Source organism: Microcaecilia unicolor, chromosome 1, assembly GCF_901765095.1.
Source record: "Microcaecilia unicolor chromosome 1, aMicUni1.1, whole genome shotgun sequence".
In the NCBI taxonomy this organism is placed as follows: Eukaryota; Metazoa; Chordata; class Amphibia; order Gymnophiona; family Siphonopidae; genus Microcaecilia; species Microcaecilia unicolor.
The window spans coordinates 250,638,023-250,661,766 of NC_044031.1; the positions used below are offsets into that span (position 1 = coordinate 250,638,023).

At 40.6% G+C, this 23,744-nt stretch overlaps 1 protein-coding gene across 7 annotated transcripts in view; it reads right to left on the reverse strand.

The window, feature by feature from the left end:
* LRRFIP2 (LRR binding FLII interacting protein 2) overlaps positions 1–23,744 on the reverse strand; it is a 245,250-nt gene that overhangs the window by 56,184 nt on the left and 165,322 nt on the right. For all 7 annotated transcript variants that reach the window (XM_030205564.1, XM_030205571.1, XM_030205548.1 and 4 more), the window contains 3 exons: positions 17,726–17,797; positions 8,922–9,092; positions 6,950–7,042 (listed from right to left, as the gene is read on the reverse strand). In XM_030205564.1, the coding sequence (XP_030061424.1) occupies positions 6,950–7,042; positions 8,922–9,092; positions 17,726–17,797 (336 nt within the window). The remainder of the gene's footprint in view (positions 1–6,949; positions 7,043–8,921; positions 9,093–17,725; positions 17,798–23,744) is intronic.

Here is a 23,744-nt window from a genome sequence, read left to right on the forward strand (position 1 = left end):
TGTACAGTGCTACGTAACCCTAGTAGCGCTTTAGAAATATTAAGTAGTAATAGTAGCAGTAGTAGACCTGCTGCGTCCTCAACTGCACTTTCAGACAGACAGAACAAGAGTTATGCGCATGGTTAGGCCCAAGGCACTCGATGCAAAACAGTAAACATCCATCACAAAAATCACTCGACTACATGAGGTGCGCCTCTTGAAGCCATTGGGGGTCACTTAGACATAAAAAAAAAGAATTGCAGCCAAATTAAACTCCTCAACTGTGAGCTGTAAAAACAGGCAGTGTTCAAATTGAGGTCAGTGCTCTGGCCTAAGCAGGCCTGGCAACTCCTGAAAAAGAAAGGAAACCTGAAGAACCAAAACCACTAAAACTAAAAGGAAACAAAGTAAACAAAATTAAGGAAATAGCGAAAGGGACAAAAATACCCGCATAGGAAGGCACTGCACCAGCAGACAAAAACCACACTGAGAAGAGAACACAAAGACGTGTCCTTCCTGCACAGCAGAAAAACAAAGACTGAGAGACCTGGGTGGGAAGGCACTCACGAAGTGGGATGCTACTAGAAATTTCTACTCTCATCTACTCTCTAGTCAGCATCTGCACCAGGCTCCGTTGAATGATGTCACCCACCCATATATCAGAAAACATACAGCCTGTTTGTCCTCTGAGAAATATTACAATAAAATGAAGTTTATATATTAGAAAATAATTTGATAAACGTATTGCTCTTGATTGTAATTTTTCAAAGCATACAGTCCTTGCATTCGGTGACATCAATATGCTTTTTTATTCTGGATTGTGCATCAGGCTGGTGTAATGTCTGTAGTGTAGACCACTTGCTGGACTCCTTTACCCTATTTTAGTAAGTATCTATATCATGCTTGTCCTTAAACAGTTTTATAACTAAATACAAAAAAAATGGGAAACATCTCAATGCCACTTTCTCTTGTTACCTTTGCACAGTTTGGTCAAGTATAAAAAGCTGGTAATTTTTTTTTAACATGTACTCACAAAGTACCCATCTCAGATGATATTTAGCTACATCTGCAAACGTACCAGACCTGTTGAGAAATCCTTGTTAAAATGGCTCTCCAAGTTGACAGCTTGTGCTTGCAGTTCCTGGGGACTGGAAGGGTAATCTCCTGTGGGTTTAGCAGAGAGCTGCAGACTGCAAGCTCTGACAATCCCCAGGGGATCTCATTGGTTCACATTCACACAATCAAACATTAGTTTTCGGTTTTGGCCAAAACCAGCTGCAGTTTCTGATTTGGCCAAAACTGTTTAGACAGTGTTGGCTGAAACTGAAAAAAGAAGTTTCAGCTGGCCTCTAATCACTATTTGTAGGGTTTTTAGGGAGAATGACTAACATCACCATTGGCAGAAATAATAGTTCCTAAATGTTGTCTGTACCCAGCTCTAGTCTTGCTTTTGGAATTTTTTTCCACTCTTCCTTGCAGAACTCTTCTAGATCAGAAATATTTTTAGATCTCTTTGTATGCACTGCAAGCTTGAGATCTCCCCACTGGTTTTCAATAATAATCAAGGCTGAGGACTATGAAAGTCATTCCCAAAATGTCTGTTTTCTTTCCTACAGATATGTCTTAGCTAATGTTGAAGTACATTCAAGGTTGCTGTCTTGCTCAAATATTCAGCTGTGATTTCTTCACCTACTATGGGACATGAGCTTCTATGATATGTTGATATTTAGTTAAATCCATTCTTCCTTCCACCTACACAATATTTCCTGTGTCACTAGCAAAACAGAATCACCCAGACACAGTGCAAGGATAGTGGGTACCCTAATCAAATCTTAAGCCTTACATCCCTCCTTCAATTAACTTTCATGCCTCTAGCTTGCCCCCCCCCCCCCCCCCCCCCACTAAAATTTAGATAAATGCATCATGATCATCACATAAATAACTAATAAAAATGAAGATTAAAGTATTTGCTGATGGTTTTTGAGTCTGAGTAGCTGTCGAGACCTACTGTTTTGCTTTGACTGCAGTTGCTGTTTCCTACTCACACGTTGCTGCCACCCTAGGCGACTGCCTAATAGTTAAGACCCCCCCCCCCCCCCTTTCAATCCACCCCCAATCTGAACTGTTGGCAAGATGTTCTTTCCTTCAAATGCGTCACACATTTTTCCAAATTTATCTTGTATGGTTGTGGCTTAACAATTCAATTTTCATTTCATCAGTCCAAACCACTTTGTTCCAAAAACTTTCAGACATATCAAGGTTTTCTATGGCAAACTTCACATACAGATTTTTGTGATCTGACAGTTCTTCAGTGTAGATCATATATCGTGGACAACTACATCAGTGTCAGCTAAATGTTTCAGCAGATTATTTGCAGTGATCTGTGGGCTTTGTTTTGCAAATCTGACCAGGTTTTTTGTTTTCCAGACCTTTCCTTGACTTCCGCAGTCTCATGCAGCTACCATTTCTTAACCATGTTTCTGACAGCTAGCTAGAAACAGAGATTTTTATAGCTTTTCCCTGCTTCTCATCTTTACTTTCAAATGCTTAGACAACTGCTTAGAGAAGTCCATGGTTGTTGAAAGTAGACAGAACAATTATAAGCTGAGAGGTTAGAAGTTCCAATATTGTTCCACAATGAAAATGAAGGTTAAACAGGTCAATCAATATTTTGGGCCTTATTAACAGCTTTAAAAAAATATAGATCAGTTGGAAGAATGCCCTAATTTTTGCACCAGTCATATTCAATATATTGCCAGCCTTTAAAGTCAGCAAATAAAAAGTAATCTTGCATTAAAAATTGCAGAAAGTTGTCATGTTTAACTATAACCATAAAGAGGTTATATCAGCTTCTGTTCATTTACGGATTCACTGAAAAATAAAGAGCCATGTTTATTGAACATTTGTTTTAGATAACAGCACAGTATATTACCAGGCTGATGACTTTGTATATAGCTCCGCATTTTAAAAATACCCCTAAGAATACAATGAGAAAGCAATAAACTGTGTAGTCTGTATACAACATACATGAACAACCTTAGGGCCCTGTTTACTAAGCAGCACTAAGGGCGTGTTAGCTTTTTTAGCGTGCATTGATTAGCACACATTAAACGCTAGGTTGCCCATCGGAAAATATGGGTGACTCTAGTGTTTAGTATGCACTAAAAAAAATGTTAGCATGGCACACAAACAGTGCCCTTAGCATTTTGGGCCAGATTCTGTAAATGGCATCTAAAAGCTAGACATGTCCAATTAACGTGTCTAGGCATGGTGTACAGAATAGTACATAGGACCAGGAAATGTACCTACATTTAGCCGTGGCCATTTACGCCACTGAAAACCTGGTGTAAATACCCGTGCCTAAATGTAGGCACGTTCTCCCGAATTCTATAACAATGCGAATAAATTTGATTAACGCTCCCAACACATACATCCACACTCCTCCCATGGCTGTGCCCCCTTTTCAGCTAAGAATATTGGAAAACCCCTAAAAAGAAGCTTGCATAAATTCCAATTATTGCCAGTGATAATTTACAAGCCAATTATCACTGATTGGTTCATTATTCAATTCAGTAGCATGTGAAAATTGGCTGCGTGCATAATTTAACGCATGCTACTCGTCACGCCTAATACTGAATCCGGGCTTTTACATGTGTGTTTGTGTGTAGAGAGAGGAGACTTTTTTAAAATTATTATTATTTGGCAAGGAGCATTCTATCTATAAACATATGCAAAAAATATATTTTGACCTACACTAAAACTCTGTAGGGCTAACACAATACCAAACAAGTCTGTTCCCATGGAACTAAAAGATACATAACTCATGGTTTTAGATTTTATATACACCGAAGAATTCAAAGTAAAATAATGATAACTGACTGATTCACTTAGAAACAATACCATTCGTATCAATAAACAAAATTTCAACTCATAGCTCACACCACAGAGAAAGAAAACATAATATACCCTCAGAGCCAGAAATATCAAATACATCTACCCTCTGACAACCCCCTCCCAATTTAGGATTAAAAAATAGGAGACAAAAACAATAATTACTCAAATTTACCAAGAAGGAAAGTCTCCAACTGCATTGATTTATCTTGCCTCCTGATAAGGGAAGAGGGAATCGGATTTGATATACCACCTTTCTGTGGTTACAATCAAAGCGGTTTACATAATATATACAGTTACTTATTTTGTACCTGGGGCAATGGAGGGTTAAGAGACTTGCCCAGAGTCAGGAGGAGCTGCAGTGGGAATTGTATCCAGTTCATATGCATCAAAGCCTGCTGCACTAACCACTAGACTACTCCTCCACTGATACACTTAGATGGAAATTTTAATGGCTTTAGGTTTAAACGTCAGAATGTTTTTAGGATAAACCCACACAACTAAAATTTATAAAATATAAATAATTAAAATTCTACGACTACCACAAAATATACACCTACAAGTCAGCTATGTATAAATGCATGCATTTCATTTTATGCAGGCTAACAGAACATGAAGTATGCCTGTGTTTATTTTATTAAAATTATTTTTAGAGACAACACTAAAAACAAATCACATTCCTACAACAGGTTAATTTATAAAATATATGTAGCAGTTATAGATAATAATCCTAAGAGAATTCTGAAAAAAAAAATCTGCACAAAAAATTTAAACTGTCTTTAAAATCTGAAAATGTCTTCAACTCTGTCAAAACAACAATTACTATTTGAGCCATAATGAATTAATCTACAGTACAGAAAAAGTTATTTCTCAAACACACACACACACACACACACACACATACATATATATATATATATTTGTTTAGGATTTAGAGTTGAATTCCCCCTGAAGTACTGAATAAGGCTCCATAAATAGAGGTTCTGCCTTTTGAGAGAATGTACTTTACAAATCTGTGGAGCCTGAGGAATGCAGTAAGCCAGACCTCATAAAATTTTCATTAAATCTGGGAGCCAGCCCAAAAACTTCTGATTCAGTAGCAAACAGCTTGCTTGCTTCTCCATCCTTTTCCCTCCAACACTGTCCCCAGTGAAGTTTGAGGGAGAGGGTGGAATCCCTTTACAGATCAGCAGTAGCTTTTTTAAAGAAACGTATTAAAGCTCTTTTCCTATTTTGTGTCTATGGGCAAATAAATCTTAATAGATCAGTTCCTCAAAGTATCTCTGCAAATCACTCAAAGAAACTAATAGATTCCTTTGTAAAGCACACTTTCAGTTGTGTGACAACAACCCCTTGATAGGTGAATCAATTGCCTCTTTGCTGCCCATTATCACCATCGCTTGGCCTCCAGTAGACTCTCTTGTTCATACCCTCCCCCCCAGCCTCTCTCTTGGTCATAATTCCCCCAGCCTTTACCAAGTCTCTCTCTTGCTCAACCTCCCCCCCCCCCCAGCCTTCACCCAGTATTCCTCTTGCTCAACCCCCCCCCAGCCTTCACCCAGTATCTCTCTTGCTCAAACCCCCTAGCCTTCACCCAGTCTTTTGCTTATACCTCCAATCCTTCACCCAGTCTCACTCATACCCCCCCAACCTTCGCCCAGTCTCTCATACCCCCCCAACCTTCACCCAGTCTGTCTCTCATTCATACCCCCCCTCCCCAGCCTTCACCCAGTCTCTCTCTCAACGCCCCCCTCCCTTCACCCAGTCTCTCTCTCTCTGACACTGCCACATTTTCCACTCATCTTGAAGGCTGCATTCTAGAAATAACAGCATGTTTCTATTCCCCTGCTCCAATATGACTCTCTGTGAAGCTTGAGCCACACAATACAGGAAGTTTGGGCTGGTTCGTGGATTTGTTGAGCCCTGTTCTACACTATAGATAGCGCTAAATGTTTGCAGCAGCTAATACTTCTGGTAATACAGCAACATCTGTGATTGTTGTCAAAATTGGCAAGTTTCAAGAAATCAGTACTGCTGACAGCTCAGAACTCCTTTCTGGCTTCATGGATTGCTGAATTAATTTCCAGAAAATCCAGAAGCCCCATCCTCATGGTAACAGACCACTCATCTGCACATATGCCACCCCTACCTACAGACTATCTACTTCCCTCGTCCTCCTGCCAACACACACACACACACACTGCAGGCTCGCTTGTTCTCAGTCTCTTTTCCTAGTCAACCACTCCCTCCACAACATGTCACATTATTCATCCCCCCAGTCAGCCAACCATCCACTCCAAAACCAGTTAGTTACCCAGCCAGTCTGCTTCCTCCTTCTCAAGCAAACAGCCTGCTCCCCCTCAAGCAAACAATCAATCTGCTTTCCAACCAGGCAATCTGTCCCCACTCTCCCTCACCAAGTACAGATAAAGGTTCTTTCTTCCCCATTCAACTGGACAAATGGCCAGATTCCAATCAAATCAGACAGTGGGTTTCTACCACTGAATTTGGTCCACCAGTTGAACACCCCCCCCCCCCCCCCCCCCAAAAAAAAAGGCAAATGCTACGCTGCTCTTCACTAGTTAGTTCTATGGCTGCAGTCTTCCTGCAGTGTCTGGAAGAGCTGATACATTTGTACATCAGTGTATTTGATTCAAACAATGTCTGTACTCTTATGCTAAATTCTTTATCTTGCACCAACTACAGGAAAGTAAAGGCACTGCAAGGTTAAACACACAGAGCTGTGTTGTGCTAGAACATATTGGATGTTCTGGGACTTGCACCAAGATTTCAGTCATACAGTAACATGAGACTGAGCAATTAATTAGCGAGGATCCCTTTGACCTTTGCTTTTTTGATCCAGGCAGCTGACCAAGTTCAATGAGAGACTGAAAGGTTCAGTGGAGAAGGGAAATTCACAGCTGCACAGATTTTCCCCAAGCATGCGATATAGAGCAGTGACAAAGCGAATGTTAAAAAAAAAATTTGTCAATATTAAACAGTGTGGTATTTAAAATTGCAGATGACTAGAACTATACCTGAAAACTATTTTCATGACTATTCTTTGCATTTTACTTACCTCTATAAGTTCATCTCTTTGACGAATGCCCTCTTTCAGTTCATCCAATTTATGCTGTAAAACAGTGCATGTGTGTTTCTGCCTTTCCAATTCCTGTACCAACAAAACATCATTAAATATTTGCCCTTTACAGCAATACTTGAATGTTTAGATTCAGCACACCACAAAACAAGCTGTGATGTAATGTTCAGACAAAAACATATATTGAGATTGCAAATTCACATGTATATTTTTATCTATAGTCACTTTTAGTATACCCTATTAACAGCAGTATACTCTCTATGTAAAACAATAAGCAAAATCAGTCAACCCACAAATACATCTCAAGGTTAAACATTCCACATATATGTAACCACTAACAAGCATACGTTCACTTTGAAATTATTCCAGGAAAAATACACAAACACACATATTAAATAGATATTTCTTTTGAATTCAAGCACACACTTTTGAAAATTTGGAAGTACATTTCTAAGCGCAAACCACTCTCTAACCTCCATTCCTGGGAACGCCTCTTCAAAATGCAAGTAAACTTAGGAACAGCTCAAAAGCGCACTATTGCTGCAGTGACATGATAGTGCATTCTAATCACATGCTAACTGCATGTCACGTTATATGGCTGGAAATGAACAGGTTATTAGCAAAAAATGGATGTGGACTGCACAGTGCACAATGTACTTTATCGCAGGATGTCAATATGTTGTAAGGAACATTACTGTGCGATAACAGCATTGGAACAGGTTGGGCACAGCCCAATCATGCACATAAATTCACCCACATACGGTGGACAGTTTAAAAAAAATGTATTTCTACAGGTAATGTGATGCTTCTAATGACTGGCCTAGAATCCTTAGACTCAGAGTTTCTTTCGTATGCTGTATACAAGTGTCTTTTCTTGTGCCTTACTCTTACACTCTTTCTTTCCTCTATCCTTTCCTTATTGTGCTGCTTTTCTTTACTCTCTTCCCATAATATCGGGGAAAATGGAAAAACACGTGTGTATCACTTAGCAAATGACCTAACTATAAGCATGTAGTTATAGATGTAATGATTATCTTATACTCCACTGGTAAGGCCCTCACTACATGGACTTTCCTGCAGTACCCAGTAGTATTGCCAGAAGTAAATTTCTAGGTGGACCCATGCATTTCCTCCCTAACCCTCCTTCCCCTCACCCCCACTACATTAAAAATTAATAGCTTGGCTGGTATCCTACATGATTTAACTTAATTCATTTAACTCAACTTACATTCTGACTATTATAAGGGATAATCTAATATTAGATTGTCAGATGTTAAGCCTTCATTCAAGGGAGCTTGCTACAAGAAAGCGCTTAAAGGATCTTTTCTGTTTCAAGTAGTTCAAATTTGGAATAGTCTACTATTGACTGTAAAACAATCTTCTTGTACTGTGTGTCAGAAATGTTTACAAGCCTACTAGTTTCAAAAATATTTGGTTGATGTTTAATCATGGTGAGGTTTCATTACTGGACCACTTTTGGGATTAAGCAGATTATAAATTCTTGACACTAAATTAAGTCATACATATTTTCACTGCCAAAGAACCAAAAAGCAGATCATAAAACCTAAGCATATATACAAGTGCCTAATTTACACAGTATGGAAGTAATTCTGTAAGAAGGGCACCAAGAATACATACAAATAACCTGTATACTGCCATTTAAGCATGTATGTGCACATATACATGTGCAAATGCCAATACACAGAGCTTGCAGATGGTTGTTGATCAGGCACAATCATTTATACTAGCTCTATGGCCTTGAGTATGGGAACATTTTTGCCATGTTACAGTGCTAACTATTAAAAAAAAAGGTAAGCATCTATTTTTCTTTGGAGAATAGGCTTCAAGTAGGTGCATTATAGATGGCCCTTTATAGATTTAACCTTTACTTGAGAAGAACAAAATCAAAATAAAATATATGAGACAAGCAAATATACAGAAATGCAGTTACCTTTGACTTCTCTTCATTCTCTCTGTAATATTCTGCCATCTGCTCCTCCATTTCTTCAACAACATCCTTTAGTGTATCAACTTGATAAATCAAATTGCTTTTCTCATTATCTAACTGAGCATTGGACACCATGGCTTTTTTATATTTCTCTTCAACCTCCGATAGAGAGTCCTGCAAAGATTTATAGTGAAAACAAACTTATGCATTGTCTCACTTTGGCAAATGTATCAAGTAATTTAGAGGATGCAGGACAGCAGGCAAAATCTGACCCACAAGCAAAGAGAAAATGTAATTAATAAAATAAAAACACAAAGTTTTATTTTATGTTTTAGTAACAGAACTTTTAGCGAGAGATGTTAAAAGAAGATTAAGGGCCCTGTTTACTAAGCCGCGTTATAGGCGCGTTAGTGTTTTTAACGCGCATTAACCATGTATGCGCCTACAATATCCTTATAGGTGCCTACACAGTTAGAGCGCGCGCTAACTGTAGGCGTATTAAAAATGCTAACGCGCCTCAGTAAACATTTACATACTCATACAGTGGAGCAGTGCACACTTTTTGGCCAAGACAGACAAAATGCAGTAATACAGAAGAAATTTTAGCTTCAACTTTTGTCTCTTCTATGGACTTCACACTAATGCAGGATTAATCACAGTAGCATTTTTTACAAACCTAATATAGTTTTATCAAACTTAACCCACTGAGTACTTGGCTACACAGGTAAGAATAAAATCCGACATTTAGGGATCTATTTACTGAAATGTGGTAAAGGTTTTGTAGTAACTGCCAAAGTTAACACGCACTAACTGCAAAACCTGTGCTGTTGGGGTAATCCCAGTATTGTCCTATCCAGTAACGCAGAGAATTTATTTATTTATTTTAATACTACACATTAACTACATGGTAGGTAACATGATGTAGCTGTTAAGGCAGCATTTATTGCTCCATATTATCTGCCATGTTATCAGTTACTATGTATTAACTCAAATTCCATGTTAGCTGTTTATTATTTGGGCATATTCATTCATAGTCAAAGCAGTGAGTACTGTGGAGGAGTTTGACTGTTGTAGACTGCACTCATTGGAGGCATTTCAGAGGGCAAAGGGGGAGGCCAGCATAAAGAGAATTGCAATAGTCAAGGCGAGACAACAAGAGCAAGAATAAGTGGGCAAAGGAGGGCAGCAGGGAGAAAGGGGAAGACAGAGCACACACAGTGAAGTGTGAAGAATGAGGAACGAAGAACAGAATCAATTTGAGGCTTGAAGGTAAGAAAAGAATCAAAAGTGACACCAAGAACCTTAACAGAATATTTGAAAGGAAGCAGAATACCTTCAAGTGAGGGTGAAGGATATGAAATATTATAGGAATAAGGGAAGAAGATGGCATTGCATTCTGAGGTATTGCAAAACAGGAGATTACTTTTGAACAAAAAAGAAACATGACAAACGGTCATTTAAGCATGCTAGAGAGGACACATCAGAGATTTTGCAAAAGATTTGAATAACAAAATGGTGCACAGGTGTGATCTTGGATGATAGTAAGCAAGGTGCAAGGAAAATATTAAAGAGAGTGGGGGCAATTACTTCTGTTCTGTGTTCACAGATGAAAGGCCTGGAGTAGAATGGCAGAAAACAAATGCTAATACGGATGGATGTATGGTAGATACCAAGACCGATTCTCAGAAGACTGTGTTCATGAGGAGCTAGCTAAACTAAAAGTAGACAAAATGATGGGGCCTGATGGGACACATCCGAGGATGCTCAAGCAACACAGAGAGATTCTGGCAGCTCCAAGGACAGGGATGTTATCAGTGGTGTACCACAGGGATCAGTCCTAGGGCCAGTTCTTTTTAACATCTTTGCGAGTGATATTGCAGAAGGGCTGTCTGGTAAAGTTTGTTTCTTTGCGGATGATACCGAACTCTGTAATAGGGTGGACACCCCAGAGGAAGTGCATGGCATGAAGAAAGATCTAGCGAAGCATGAAGATTGGTCCGAAAATTGACAACTAAGATTTAATGCTAAGAAATGCAGGGTCATGCACTTGGGTTAGAAGAATCCAAGGGCACAATACAATATAGGGGGTGAAGTGCTCCTGTGTACAAAAGAAGAGCAGGACTTGGGGGTGATTGTGTCTGATGACCTTAAGGTGGCTAAACAGGTAGAAAAGGCGACAGTCAAAGCCAGAAGGATGCTTGGGTGCATAAGGAGAGGGATGACCAGTAGAAAAAAAAAGAGGTTATAGTGCCCTTGTATAAATCTCTGGTGAGGCCCTGCTTCGACTACTGCATGCAATTCTGGAGACCGCACCTATGGAAAGATATAAATAGGATGGAGTTGGTCCAGAGGGCGGCTACCAAATTGGTAGGCAGTCTCGGTCATAAAACATATAGTGATAGGCTCATGAACCTCAACATGTATAAGCTGGAAGAGACACAAGAGAGAAGAGGAGATGTTTAAACACCTCAGTGGCGTTAAAAGTACAGGAGGTGAGCCTTTTTCTAATGAAGAAAAACTCTGGATTCAGAGGGCACAAGATGAAGTTAAGAGGAAACAGACTTAGGAAGAATCTAAGAAAATATTCTCTCACAGAAAGGGTGGTGAATGCGTTGAATGGCCTCCCGGAGGTCATGGAGACGAAGACTGTGTCAGAATTTAAGGAAGCATGGGACAGGCATGTGGGTTCCCTTAAGAAAAGGAGAAGTTAGTGGTTACAGTGGAAGGGCAGACCAGATGGGTCATTTGGCCCTTATCTGCTATCATGTTTCTATGTTTCTAAGAACCTCAGCAGTTTGCTGTAACTCACTGAAGACATTGCCAGCTACATGTCTTCTGCATCCCAAGCTTTATGGCCAACTTAATGGGCTGATTCTCAAGTCCCTCTCTGTTCTACTTTATGTGGCTTTCACAAAACTATCAATATCACTCAGTCCCAGATCTTGGCTACTTTTTTCCCAGACTGTTAATGTAATACATGACCACTTGATTGTTTGCATTAGAATGGTCTTGCTTTTCAGACAATATGCAAACACCTAGTTGCTGACCAATTTTAACTCAACTGACCAATATGAAATAATTTCCCTTTACCTCATCACTATCATCATTTGCATTGAGAACTGAGATCTGCACCCAATCCTGTATCAGAAGTACCTGTGGTAAAGATGCACTGATGCTAAAAAGAGAAACCTCTCAATACACTAGGATGAAATGTCCACTAGATGAGTTGAGTTGAAAGTGCAATCTCATGCAAAGGAGGTTGTGTGGACTTTTTCCATTTCAACCTCAGTTTTCATCGAGCCCCCAACCTCCTCATATAGAAACGGGTAAAGAGAATATTATTACCATTTTATGAATAGTGTGTGTGTGTGTGAATGTATATAAGAGATGGGCATTTAATGTGTTAGTGCAATTAACTTTTAAACATTTTAAACAAGGTAAAAATTCTAAATGTAGTTAAAATTATTAAACACACTGAAGCGTTGAGTGAAACAAAAGTCTCATCAAGCCTTTGTCCCTACCAGCACCAAGGCACCTGTAAAACTGTCTCAAATTTAAGGACAGTTAGAAGGAACAATTTAAAAGGCCATTATTGCTAGGCAACCTCGTGATGGACAGCAGGGCAACCACAGACTGACCCCAGCACCAAGAAGGAAAACCTAAAGAGGTTGAATTTAATTTCTGTGAACAATTAATATCATGTGATCAACTGTGATTAATCATGAAGGAGGAAGTGACGTCATCTGGGAGATGGCTGTCGAGCTCCTCCATACCCTGCTATATATAGCTAGTTTTAGCGCAGTTGCTGGCTTTATTTTGGCTTTAAAAGTACTTCCCCTGACCTACAGCATTGAGAAGTGATGACAAGCAGAAAAAGTACACCCAATCTCAAGGTGTTTGCCTTCCAGCAGTCGGAGCTGGGGGACCATGCACACAGCAAGATGGAAGTGGCACCCGAGGAACCACAGGGGTAGGCCGAGCACCTCGGTGATGACTCAGGAGCAGACAGCGATACCAGGCTGAGTTCCACAACTGAATAGCGGATCTGAAATCCACGACTGTCACCATGAAGCAGGAACTACATAAAGATGTGGAGGGATTGCAGAGATTGGTGGAAGATATGAGCCAGCGGTTGAACAATTTCGAGGATTGAGTAACTGATCACAATGTAGACATTATAGCCTTGCAAAAAAGATGTACCAACATACAATCTAAACAGGAAGATTTGCTCTCAAAGATTGACAATGGAGAAAATAAAGCCCGATGTAATAACCTGAGAGCACAGGGAAAACAATCTGTGGAATTTCTTATGCAGTCTCCCTGTTGGCAATTTCTCCTAGCAGCGGATCCTAAAGCTGAACTGCCCACAATTGATTCTAAACAAGTACACAGAGCACTAGGGCCTAAGCTGGCGGACTGCCCAAGGGACACTGTGGCATGCTTCCTGTGGTTCCGTGAAGGAGCGCATCCTACGCACAGCATGCCAAGTAGGCCACATTATTTGGAAAGACTTCAAAGTGGAACATTTTGCAGATAAGTTGGCTATTATTTATTTATTTAGATTTTGCTCACACCTTTTTCAGTAGTAGCTCAAGGTGAGTTACATTCAGGTACACTGAATATTTCTCTGTCCAAGGAAGGCTCACAATCTAAGTTTGTACCTGAGGCAATATTATGCTGTACAAGTGTAGAGAATCCAGGGAGATAAAGTGTATACTTCTCATAATATCCAATACTGATGGCATTATCCATTTGGGCTCTCATTTGTGCTTCAGAATTGCCTCCATAAGGTATCCACACCACAGGAAACTGTGAAAGCCCATGGAGGAATGAGACCATAGAGAAATGGGAGCGGCTTGGACGGGTCCACCGGTGGCAGCTGGGAGATCCAAACACCCGCAACTGCAGCGCAATGCCAATGCCTCTCCCACAGATATCAATATTCCGCCTTGACTAAGGCAGAACTGGTTATATGAATGTACCACATGTTCTTTGGAAGGTTTGAGGAACTAACCTTGGTTTAGAGCACATTTTGGTTCAATGTGATGTGACTGCATAACTGAGGTGATACTGTGTTTACTCTCCGAAGCAGTAATATTCATACCATCAACTGTCTTATGTGATACTGCGGGACTAGGGGGAACATGACACATCACTGTCAGGCCTAGGTTTGATCAGGATACGTGTGTCTTTGAATGTGCCTGCTGACAACTCAGGTGAACAGTAAAAAAGCACATCTGTAGTCTTGACCTATTAAAGAGTTGCTTTGTTCGTCCTCCATACATGTACCTAAACAATCTTCTTTTACTGCTGTACATATCCATATGCAAAATAATTCTAATAAGGTACCTATGCTGTGAATTCTTTTCCACGCTTTTTAGTGTGACTTGCACCAACATAGCATCTCAAGTATATTTTCTTGCTTGATTACTGTTTTTAGTGATATTAATTATCATTTAGTGCAAATACATTAGAAGGCTTTTTTTCTTCCATGTTTTACAAACATGGTTTTACCTACTCCGTTGTCATGATAATAAAGCTGCTTCATGGAAATGTCATCAATACACCACAGTATCAATACAACAGGCTTTTCCACACATGGTGTGGGTTTTGGCCTTCATCATTCATTCTCACAAGTCAGTATTCCATGGACCTGTATCATGTTGCTTTGCTATTGACGCTTGGGTTTATTCATGCTGCACCATACTGTACCATCTTTGACGTTGTCCATATATTGCAAACACACTGTTAAACATTCATTATGTGAAGGTTGTTTTCCATTGCATGTTTACCTACGTTTATGCTGCACGATCAGAGATTTAGCCTAATTGCCTGTGCCATTCACTACATATTCATATACAGCCACTGTACAATGGACATTATCCATATGATGCACAGACATTCAGCAGCCTTTATGACATTTACCCACTGGTGGCATTTCTAGTATGTTGCTCATTTCTAATCTTTGAAAGCCTTTAGAAGTCCTACACCCGGCATCCAGACTGTACTTTGATGAACCATTTTACATCCAAAAGATAGCTGGCAGTCGCTATGCCATGAACCTTAAGGACACTTGGTATGTTAGCCTATCATCATCATTGCTAACATCATACCATCATTACCAAGCTTGTTATATGTGTTTTTTCTCTTCAATTAACTGACAAGTCATTTGACTTTTATAAACATTTTTGTCATTGTGTCATTAATTATGGACATTGTTTAACACCATTTAATTTTCTTGCAACACAACAACGAACGACAGTATTACTTCATATACTCCATATGTTCACATGTTTGTACATGCTGGTGTTATATCTTCTGGCCAGAAGGCCTGTTCCTGGTTGGATTCCTCCAACATGGTTAGAGCCCCTCTATTGGCATGTCATTGTATCACTTTATATCACCAGAGCTAGAATAGGTTGTACTGGTGGTAGAAATTTTATGTTGTTTATTAATTTGCCTGTTATTGTGGGCAAAAGTATGCAAACTTTTGTTATTTAGCTAGTGTTTCAAGCCCCTTTTTAGAACTGAATCCCTTGAAAAAGGGGGAACTGTGGGAGCAAAAGGCCCTACAGAAAGCACTACATGACCATAGGATCTGTTCAGTATCACTAATCTGACATTAAATTACAGTTTCTGCCTAACTTCATCTTTTATGATAGGACCTATTGCATAGACAGGCCTCAGACTTGCGTGCAGTGAAAAGGACATTGCTAAAGATAGCTAAGGCCATATCTAAGTAAAAACAACTTAAACAACTGTGTTTACAGAAACGTGGACTTCATGGTCAGAACAACTCTGCTCCCAATGCCTGTGGCCCAATGTTTTGGATCGCCAGATCACAACTTTGGAAAGTCACAAACCCGCTGTTCAAGACTGTGAGGCTTGCTTTACCCAAGAAAAGGGTATAAGAAGCCTATGAAAAAAACATGAAGGTATCTGGGTGTTAGCTGAAGAAGTTACCATAAGAGTTGCCGTCAGTGAATCAGATGACAGCCCAGATCCGAGCCAGCTGTATCATGAAGACATCTGAAGCTCATTAAACCCAGCCCTACTGTCTGCCCCTCCTATTTGCTATCTACCTGGTCCTGCTGGCTCCTGCCTGTCACTGTTCAGAGAGAGAGGGACATCATCCCAAAAGCCTGCTGGTTCCTGTCATCCTGAGGTTCTCCAATCAGCCAGAATCTCAGCACTAGACAAATCTGTGATCCTCTCCATCCAGAGTGTCCTGGAGAGTGGGCTACCCTTCATCACCAATCAGGTCGTATCTGTATATCTTTGCTATATTGCTGGGGAAGGTTAAGGTTAGGAGTACTAATTAATTCAGGACTTAGGGTGTAAAGTGTGCATACTCTTTACCTCTCCTTGATAGGTTCATAATACTCACTGCTTTACCATCTGTTAGGTTCATCCGCTTGTACATTGTTTTTGACTTATGTCACTACTCTGCTGCCAATAATAAATCATTTCTCATTTTAATAACATCTGAGCCTTTATCAGTATACCTACTGGCTGAAGTATTCAGGTCCACACTCAGAGGGACATCTCATTATACCGAATCTAACCAGAGTGATGCCTTTTCATAATTCTGTCACAATCTGTGCGTCTCCTGATTTCCTGTCCTCTACCTGAGGTGGGGTAATGTAGTTTCAGTCCTACAGATACTGAAGGTTTAATGACAATATCCTGTTAGGTCCGCAGAATGTAATGCAGTGGAGGGAGCTCTTAAGGAATATATTAAGTTTAATGATCATGCAAAAATCTCTCCTAGGAATTTTTGGGAAGGCATGAAGGCTGTTATGAGACGGAGGATCATATCTTTGGGGGCCCACCGATGGAAAACGTGAGCAAAAAAGGAGGGAGACTTTGAAACAATTGGCTCAGTTAGAAAAACAGCATAAACATAGCAGAGGGACCAGAGAGCTTCTTGCCCAGTTAGAGGTCACCTATAGCGCCCTTCGAGACTTGGAGCTTGAAATTACTGAACAAATCAATATTTTGAAACTGGCAATAGAGCCAGAAGGCTCTTGGCCCATAAACCGAAGCACAGGAAAGTCAGGAACCATATTACAATGATTAATGACAAATTATTGAGATATTTATCCAATTTTATCAGATCTTATATATGCCTGAATATGGGCGTTTAACTGGCCCAGGCAGCTCTTCCAAGCTTAACACCCAGAGAGGCCATCTAATTTCCATAACAGGCCGAGAAACTACAGGCTAATAAAGTTACTGCCTTTTGGTAAAGCTCCAGGCCTCGATGGGTTTACTAATTGCTTTTATAAATGTTTCCAAGGACTTCTAGTTAAACCCCTAACCAGACTGTTTAGTAGCTTACAGGTTGGGATCGAGTTCCCCCATTCGTAGAGGTTGGCTGGGGTGACCTTTGATTCTAAAACTGGGCAAGGATCCCAAACAGTATGGGTCCTATTGGCCTGTATCATTACTAAGGACTGACTATAAGGTGTTTACATAAGTTTTGGCCACTTGCTTGCAGACCTACATCTTCCTCCCCATAGCTTATTTCTTATTAGTTTATAAATTAAAAAAAAGTCTAAACAATTAACTATTAAATTCTAAATAAAACATATGAAAAAGAGAGACATGTATGTGACTAACACTGTGCATAGAAACAATTACAATTTGAGCCATCCTAGACACAAGGCATTGCAAATTAAATGCACACTTCAAAGACAGAAATGTGTTAGTCAAGCTCTAAGCAATAAGTTAGAGAATCTGGTAAGATCACCATTACCCATAAAGAAGGCATGCAGGGGTAGGGAGCAAAGAGTGGGCCCTGATACCTTTAGTTCTTTAAGTCCCTGCATGTATCTCCCTTCTACATCTTGTATCTGGTCCTTAAGATCATAGATATCCTGCAGGACATAGGGAATGAACCATTTTGTAAAACTAAGGTTAAACAATTACATCTGCAATTGAAAAACAATGATGCTAACACAACTACATTATTCTGAAAACTCCAGAACATAAAAGCCTGAAAAGTTATAATGTTGTTAAAAGATTTCATTTCAAGCACTGATTCATTGAGAGCTTTAAACTAGTTTGAATGAACAATGTTTGAAATAACAGAGTTGTCATGGAAAGATAGCAAAACCAGACAAAGCACAATGTAATATTTCCACAGTAAGACAGCTCCAGAATCTCCTGTAGTTGAGCATTATTATTCCAGGGCAACTTCACCTGAGTAATAAGCAAAATTTCTGCAGAGGGAAGCAGTTTTAATTTAGCATGCACATTATATGACAAAAACTAAAAGAAAGATACATTTTTAAAAGGTCATAAAGCACTTATAATTGTAATTTTTAATTACTTCTATAGAACAATATTGTTAACTGCATGGAATATGGTCATTTCCACCTTACAAGATTAAACCTGCAGCACTTTATTAAATATTTGATCAGCATTTACGGTTTCCTCTAACCCCAATAATTAAAAATGACTGAAACCAAAGGAACTACTTCACACATATCCATAACATTACAAGTACCTTGTTTTCTTTCATTTCTCTTTTGTTTGAGATTTTACACATTTTGTAGGAAATAACTTCTTTATGATGCACCATAAAATATTTCTTATCTATAAAAGATCTAGCTTAAGTAGCTAAGACAAAAAAAACAACTTTTCTTTTGGTACTTTATTGCTAAAATTGATGAAAAGATCAGAAAATATGCAAATGTAACTCTGCATCCCCAGCTGAGGTTTCATATAATTCTTATTTTGTGCATATTTTTTTCTTAGGTGTGACCCATCAATAATGTTCCATGCTACACTGTTTCCTTTGAGGACACTTTATTTATTGATGGCTTCAGAATCAACCTATTTCTTGGGAAGCAGTTGAGTAGGAGAGGTTAGATTGTGTTCCCCATTAGGAAAATGGAAGGGGCTTCTCCACCCTTCCAAGATGGTGGCCACAAGTTGAACTTTGGCAACATTAATTTACTTTCCTCTAAGTGTCACCCAGACCCGAGGGAAGCCTGGCAGTAAAACAAAGTGCAACACTCATCAGTACTGGCTGCCACCATGTCCTTGCTGAGGAGAGTTCTAGGTGCGGTGTTGATAGAAGGGAATATCGAGGATCTTCTGGCTCACTTAGGAGAGGTGTCTGGTGATATTAACACTACTCTGAATGGGATTTCTACTTTTCTGAAGAAACTAACTGTGCCCTCAGGATTGTGCAATCTCAACTTCCAGTTGTTACCTTAGAGTCAATATGGAAGGCAATAGCTGACCTTGCTAAAGTCATAATACCTCGAGTATTATGACTTTAGCAAATGGAATGGCCAGCAAAGCCAATCTTTTGTAAAGAAGGTTGCTCATACAACTTAATTTGCTGCTTAGCTAAATGAAGTGGCACAGGATTGTAAATCTTTCAAACAGATCCATGTATCAATGATTAAATGCACAAACTCCCAAAGTCTTTGAAGTGAGATGCATCAGGCGGGGCCAGTCTGCCATACATGGGAAAATGATTTTCACATGGTTTACAATCAATAAAACATAAAACAATCTTGAACAGCTTTGCCAAAAAGAGGGTACAGAAAGATTAATAAATAAACTTCAGAAATCAAAGTACTCCATTCATGAGCACTTTGCTAGACTACCAAAAAATATGGCAAGAAAAGACAAAAAACAGTCCATTTTTATAGTGAAAATGATCCCATCAGTACTTTATTTATTTGCAAAACATTTGAATATCTCCTTCAATTTTCCTTTTTATTTATGCAAATTACTAATATACATACAAGGAACACACTTGTATAATAATGAAACTCAGTAAACAGCAGTAAATATTCCATAAGGAAAATCCAAAAATATAATCTAAACAAGGTAAAAGGATCTCAAAAAGACACTATTTATAGGGTCCCAAGAATCACAAAGGAGAAATTAATAGGGAAAAGCACTGCAAACTAGGCAAATAGCCAAAATCAAGCTTACCCTTCTGGACTCGGGACATTATATATTAGCAAAAGATTTACTCAGTGATAATTCCACGCTGTAGTAGGTTTGGAGAGCTAATTTAGAGCCGTGGCTCTACCACAAGGCTTTCTGCATTAACCCCACTATATGAACTGTCTCTGTCAGGTATGTCACAACAGAAGAAAAGTTGACAGTCACTGGGCCAAATCAGTGAATCTACTGCCTCCTCCCAGCACTAATTAGCCAAATTAGTGCGGAGAAAGTGCTTGCTTTTCTGACAGAGTTCCACCAATCTCCCCCTGCAAAACAAACCCCCCTACTTCCAAATTTCCTACCCAAATCAAAAAAGAGAATCTTAGTTTTGATCTGCTTTCTAATTGCAATAAAAATTATGTACCCATTTTGTAAAATGTGTAAAACAAAAAGTGACAAAATCTTTGTTAAGCAAAATCTCTATTACAGTATAAGATAAACAAGCATTGCGTGCTGAAATCAAGAATGCCATTTACCATCTGTTTTCAGACCACGAGCTGTACAATCCAAACTTAAATGAAATCTTTACTAACCATGCTTAAAATTCTTGCAAATATTTCCGATTTCATGCTAATCATCTGAGAAAGAAAGTTTCAATTTTAACATAAACCAAACCAACTGACATGCCTCTGAGTAAATGAAAGATCAACAACAAAAATACCATGTAAACTGCAGGAAAATAATTCATTCAAAAAACAAATGATCCATGCAAGGCTTTTTTAAAGACTAGACTCTAATAAGTGCAGACGGTATTCAAGCAGGATCTGTGTAGGGCAAGTAAGGGGATCTAAGGCCTTGCTCTCACACCGGATGGCAAACCTCATCCATTTAAAAAAATTAACACATCTCAGTGGAATCTTTCCTGGAAGCCGGCAAGACTCGGGAGACACCCTCCAAAAGACCCAAGGAAGCAAATTCTAAGTTCTCAACATCCAAGCTGTGAGAGCCAGAGAATGGAGGTTGAAATGTAGAGGGTTCGAAACCATTCCAATCTCCACGGTTCTTCGGAGGATAATTCAAGAAAAGGGAACCACATCTGCTGCATCCAGAACTGTGCGATCAGCAGTGCTTTGTTTGTAGAAAAAAAGGTGGGGTCACCACACATGGCTCCACCCCTATGATAGCCACACCCCTTATATCAGCTATGGCACATATAAACAGACATCATTGAAAATATTATACTAGGATAGGAGAAAAAAATAACGTGATTTTTTTCATCAGAAATAATTTCTGTAAGCTGTTACAGCTCCAGTATACCCAGTGCAAAATAAGACAGCAGATGTAAATTCTCAAATTAGACATATTTCAAACACTAAAATGAAAATAAAATTATTTTTTCTGCCTTTGTTGTCTGGAGACTTTGTTTTTCTATCCATATTGGTCCCAGTCTCGGATTCTGCTGCTCTCTGTTCTCTTAACTCTGTTTCCAGGGCTTCCTTTCCATTTATTTCTTTGCTTTCCTCCTTTCTTCTTCATTTCTTGCCCTACATTCATAAGTAAAAGCTGGATCTTCCTCCGTGGAATTGACTGGAGGAGGTATAACGTGGATCCAGCTTTTGCCTATTTTCTCCATCCATGTGCAGTTTCTCCATCCATGTGCAGTTCTCCTCTCTTCCCTTTCCTTCATCTCCATCCATGTTCATCTTCTTTTTTCTTTTCCCCCCTCCATCCATATCCAGCACTTCTCCTCTCCTCCCCTGTATCCATATAAAGCAATAATTCTCTCTCCCCTCTCCTCCATCCCAGCATTTCTCCTCTCTCCCTGCCAACCCCTCCATCCATCCATGTCCAGCAATTCTCCTCTATCTCCTGCTCTCCTCTCCATCCATTTCCAGCATTTCTCCTCTTCCCTGCCCTCCCATCCATGTACATCTCCTTCCTCTCTTCCCTCCCCTCCATCCATGTCCAGCATGTCTCCTCTCTCCCCTGCCCTCTCATGTCCAGCGATTCTCCTCTCTCCCCTTCCCTCCCATCCATGTCCAACGAATCTCCTCTCTTCCCTGTCCTCCCCTCCCATCCATGTCCAGTGATTCTTCTCTGCCCCAGTCCTCCCCTGCCATCCATGACCAGCGATTCTCCTCTCTTCCCTCCCCTCCATGTCCAGCAATTATCTCTTCCCTGCCCTCCCCTCCCATGTCCAGCGATTCTCCTCTCTCCCCTGCCTTCTCCTCCCATCCATGTCCAGCAATTCTCTCTCCCCTGCCCTCCCCTCCCATCCATGTCAAGTGATTCTCCTCTCTTCCCTGCCCTCCCCTCCCATCCATGTCCAGCGATTCAACTCCCTCCCCTGCCCTCCCCTCTCCCATGTCCAGCAATTCAACTCTCTCCCCTGCCCTCCCTGCTCCCATGTCCAGCGATTCAACTCTCTCCCCTGCCCTCCCCGCTCCCATGTCCTACTTTCACTCCACTTGGAAGTCGCAGCGGCGAACTGGTGGGCGGCGCTAGTAAAAGCAGCAAGCAGGCTCGACTCTGTCCTTCGCTTCCCTGCCCTCTCAGCATCCTGCCCGCCCACGCGGAAAAGAAATGACATCAGAGGAAGGCAGGACGCAGAGAGGACAGGGAAGCAAAGGACAGAGTCGAGCCTGCTTGCTGCTTGTACTAGCGCCGCCCACCAGATCGCCACTGCGACTTCCGAGTGGAGTGAAAGTAGGACATGGGAGAGGGGAGGGCAGGGGAGAGAGTTGAATCGCTAGACATAGGAGAGGGGACTTTGGCAAATGCAGGGGGCAGAACGGAACGTCGGGGAGCTGCCGGACAAAAAAAAGGTGCCGGTATGCGTAATGGCACAAAAAAAGCACTGGCGATCAGAATCACGGTTCTGCGATCTTGCTTGAGTTTCAGCAGTTTTTCCAACTAGAGGTATGGGAGGGATATGCATACAGACGACCTGTCCTCCAACTGAGGAGGAAGGCATCTGATGCTAGTCTGTCATGGGCCTGAAGCCTGCAACAGAACTGAGGAACCTTGAGGTGAGGTGAGTTGAGTGGCAGAAAGATCCACTGAGGGGGTGGCAACACGCTTGGAAGATCTTGCGGGCCATGCCCATATGGAAAGACCACTCGTGTGGTTGCATTATCCTGCTCAGCCTGTCGGCCAGGGTGTTGTTTGTGCCCGCCAGATAAGTGGCTCAAAGGAGCATGCCATGGTGGTGAGCCCAATGCCACATCTGGACGGCCTCCTGACAGAGAGGATGTGATCCGGTGCCCCACCTACTTGTTGATGTAATCAATGCAACCTGATTTTCTGTTTGAAGAATAATAATTTGATGAGACACCCAATCTCTGAAAGCCTTTAGAGCGTTCCAGATCACTCGGAGCTCTAGGAGGTTGATCTGCAGATTAGTTTCCTGGGGGGACCAAGCTCCTTGACTATGAAGCCCATATACATGAGCTCCCCAACCCAGGAAAGAAGAATCCATCACCAGCACTTTTTGTGACTGAGGAATTTGGAATGGAAGTCCCAGAGTCAAATTGGATCGAATTGTCCACCACTGAAGAGAGCAAATAAGCTCTGGGGACACTTGAATGACATCTTACAGACTTCCTGTGGCTTGATACATTAAGAAACCAGGGTACATGTGATCTCATGTGAAGCCGTATCATGAGTGTAACATACACTGTGGAAGCCATGTGGCCCAGCAGTCTCAACATCTGCCAAGCCGTGACCTGCTTAGAGGCATGAACCTTGGGAGCCAGCAAGACAAGATTGTCCGCTCTCGTCTCCAGGAGGTAAGCTCAACTTCTCTGTGTGTCGAGCAGGGCTCCTATGAACTCCAATCGCTGGACAGGGTGCAAATAGGACTTGGGGTAGTTAAAATTAAGATTAGTGTCAAAACACAGTATGAGCTGTTAA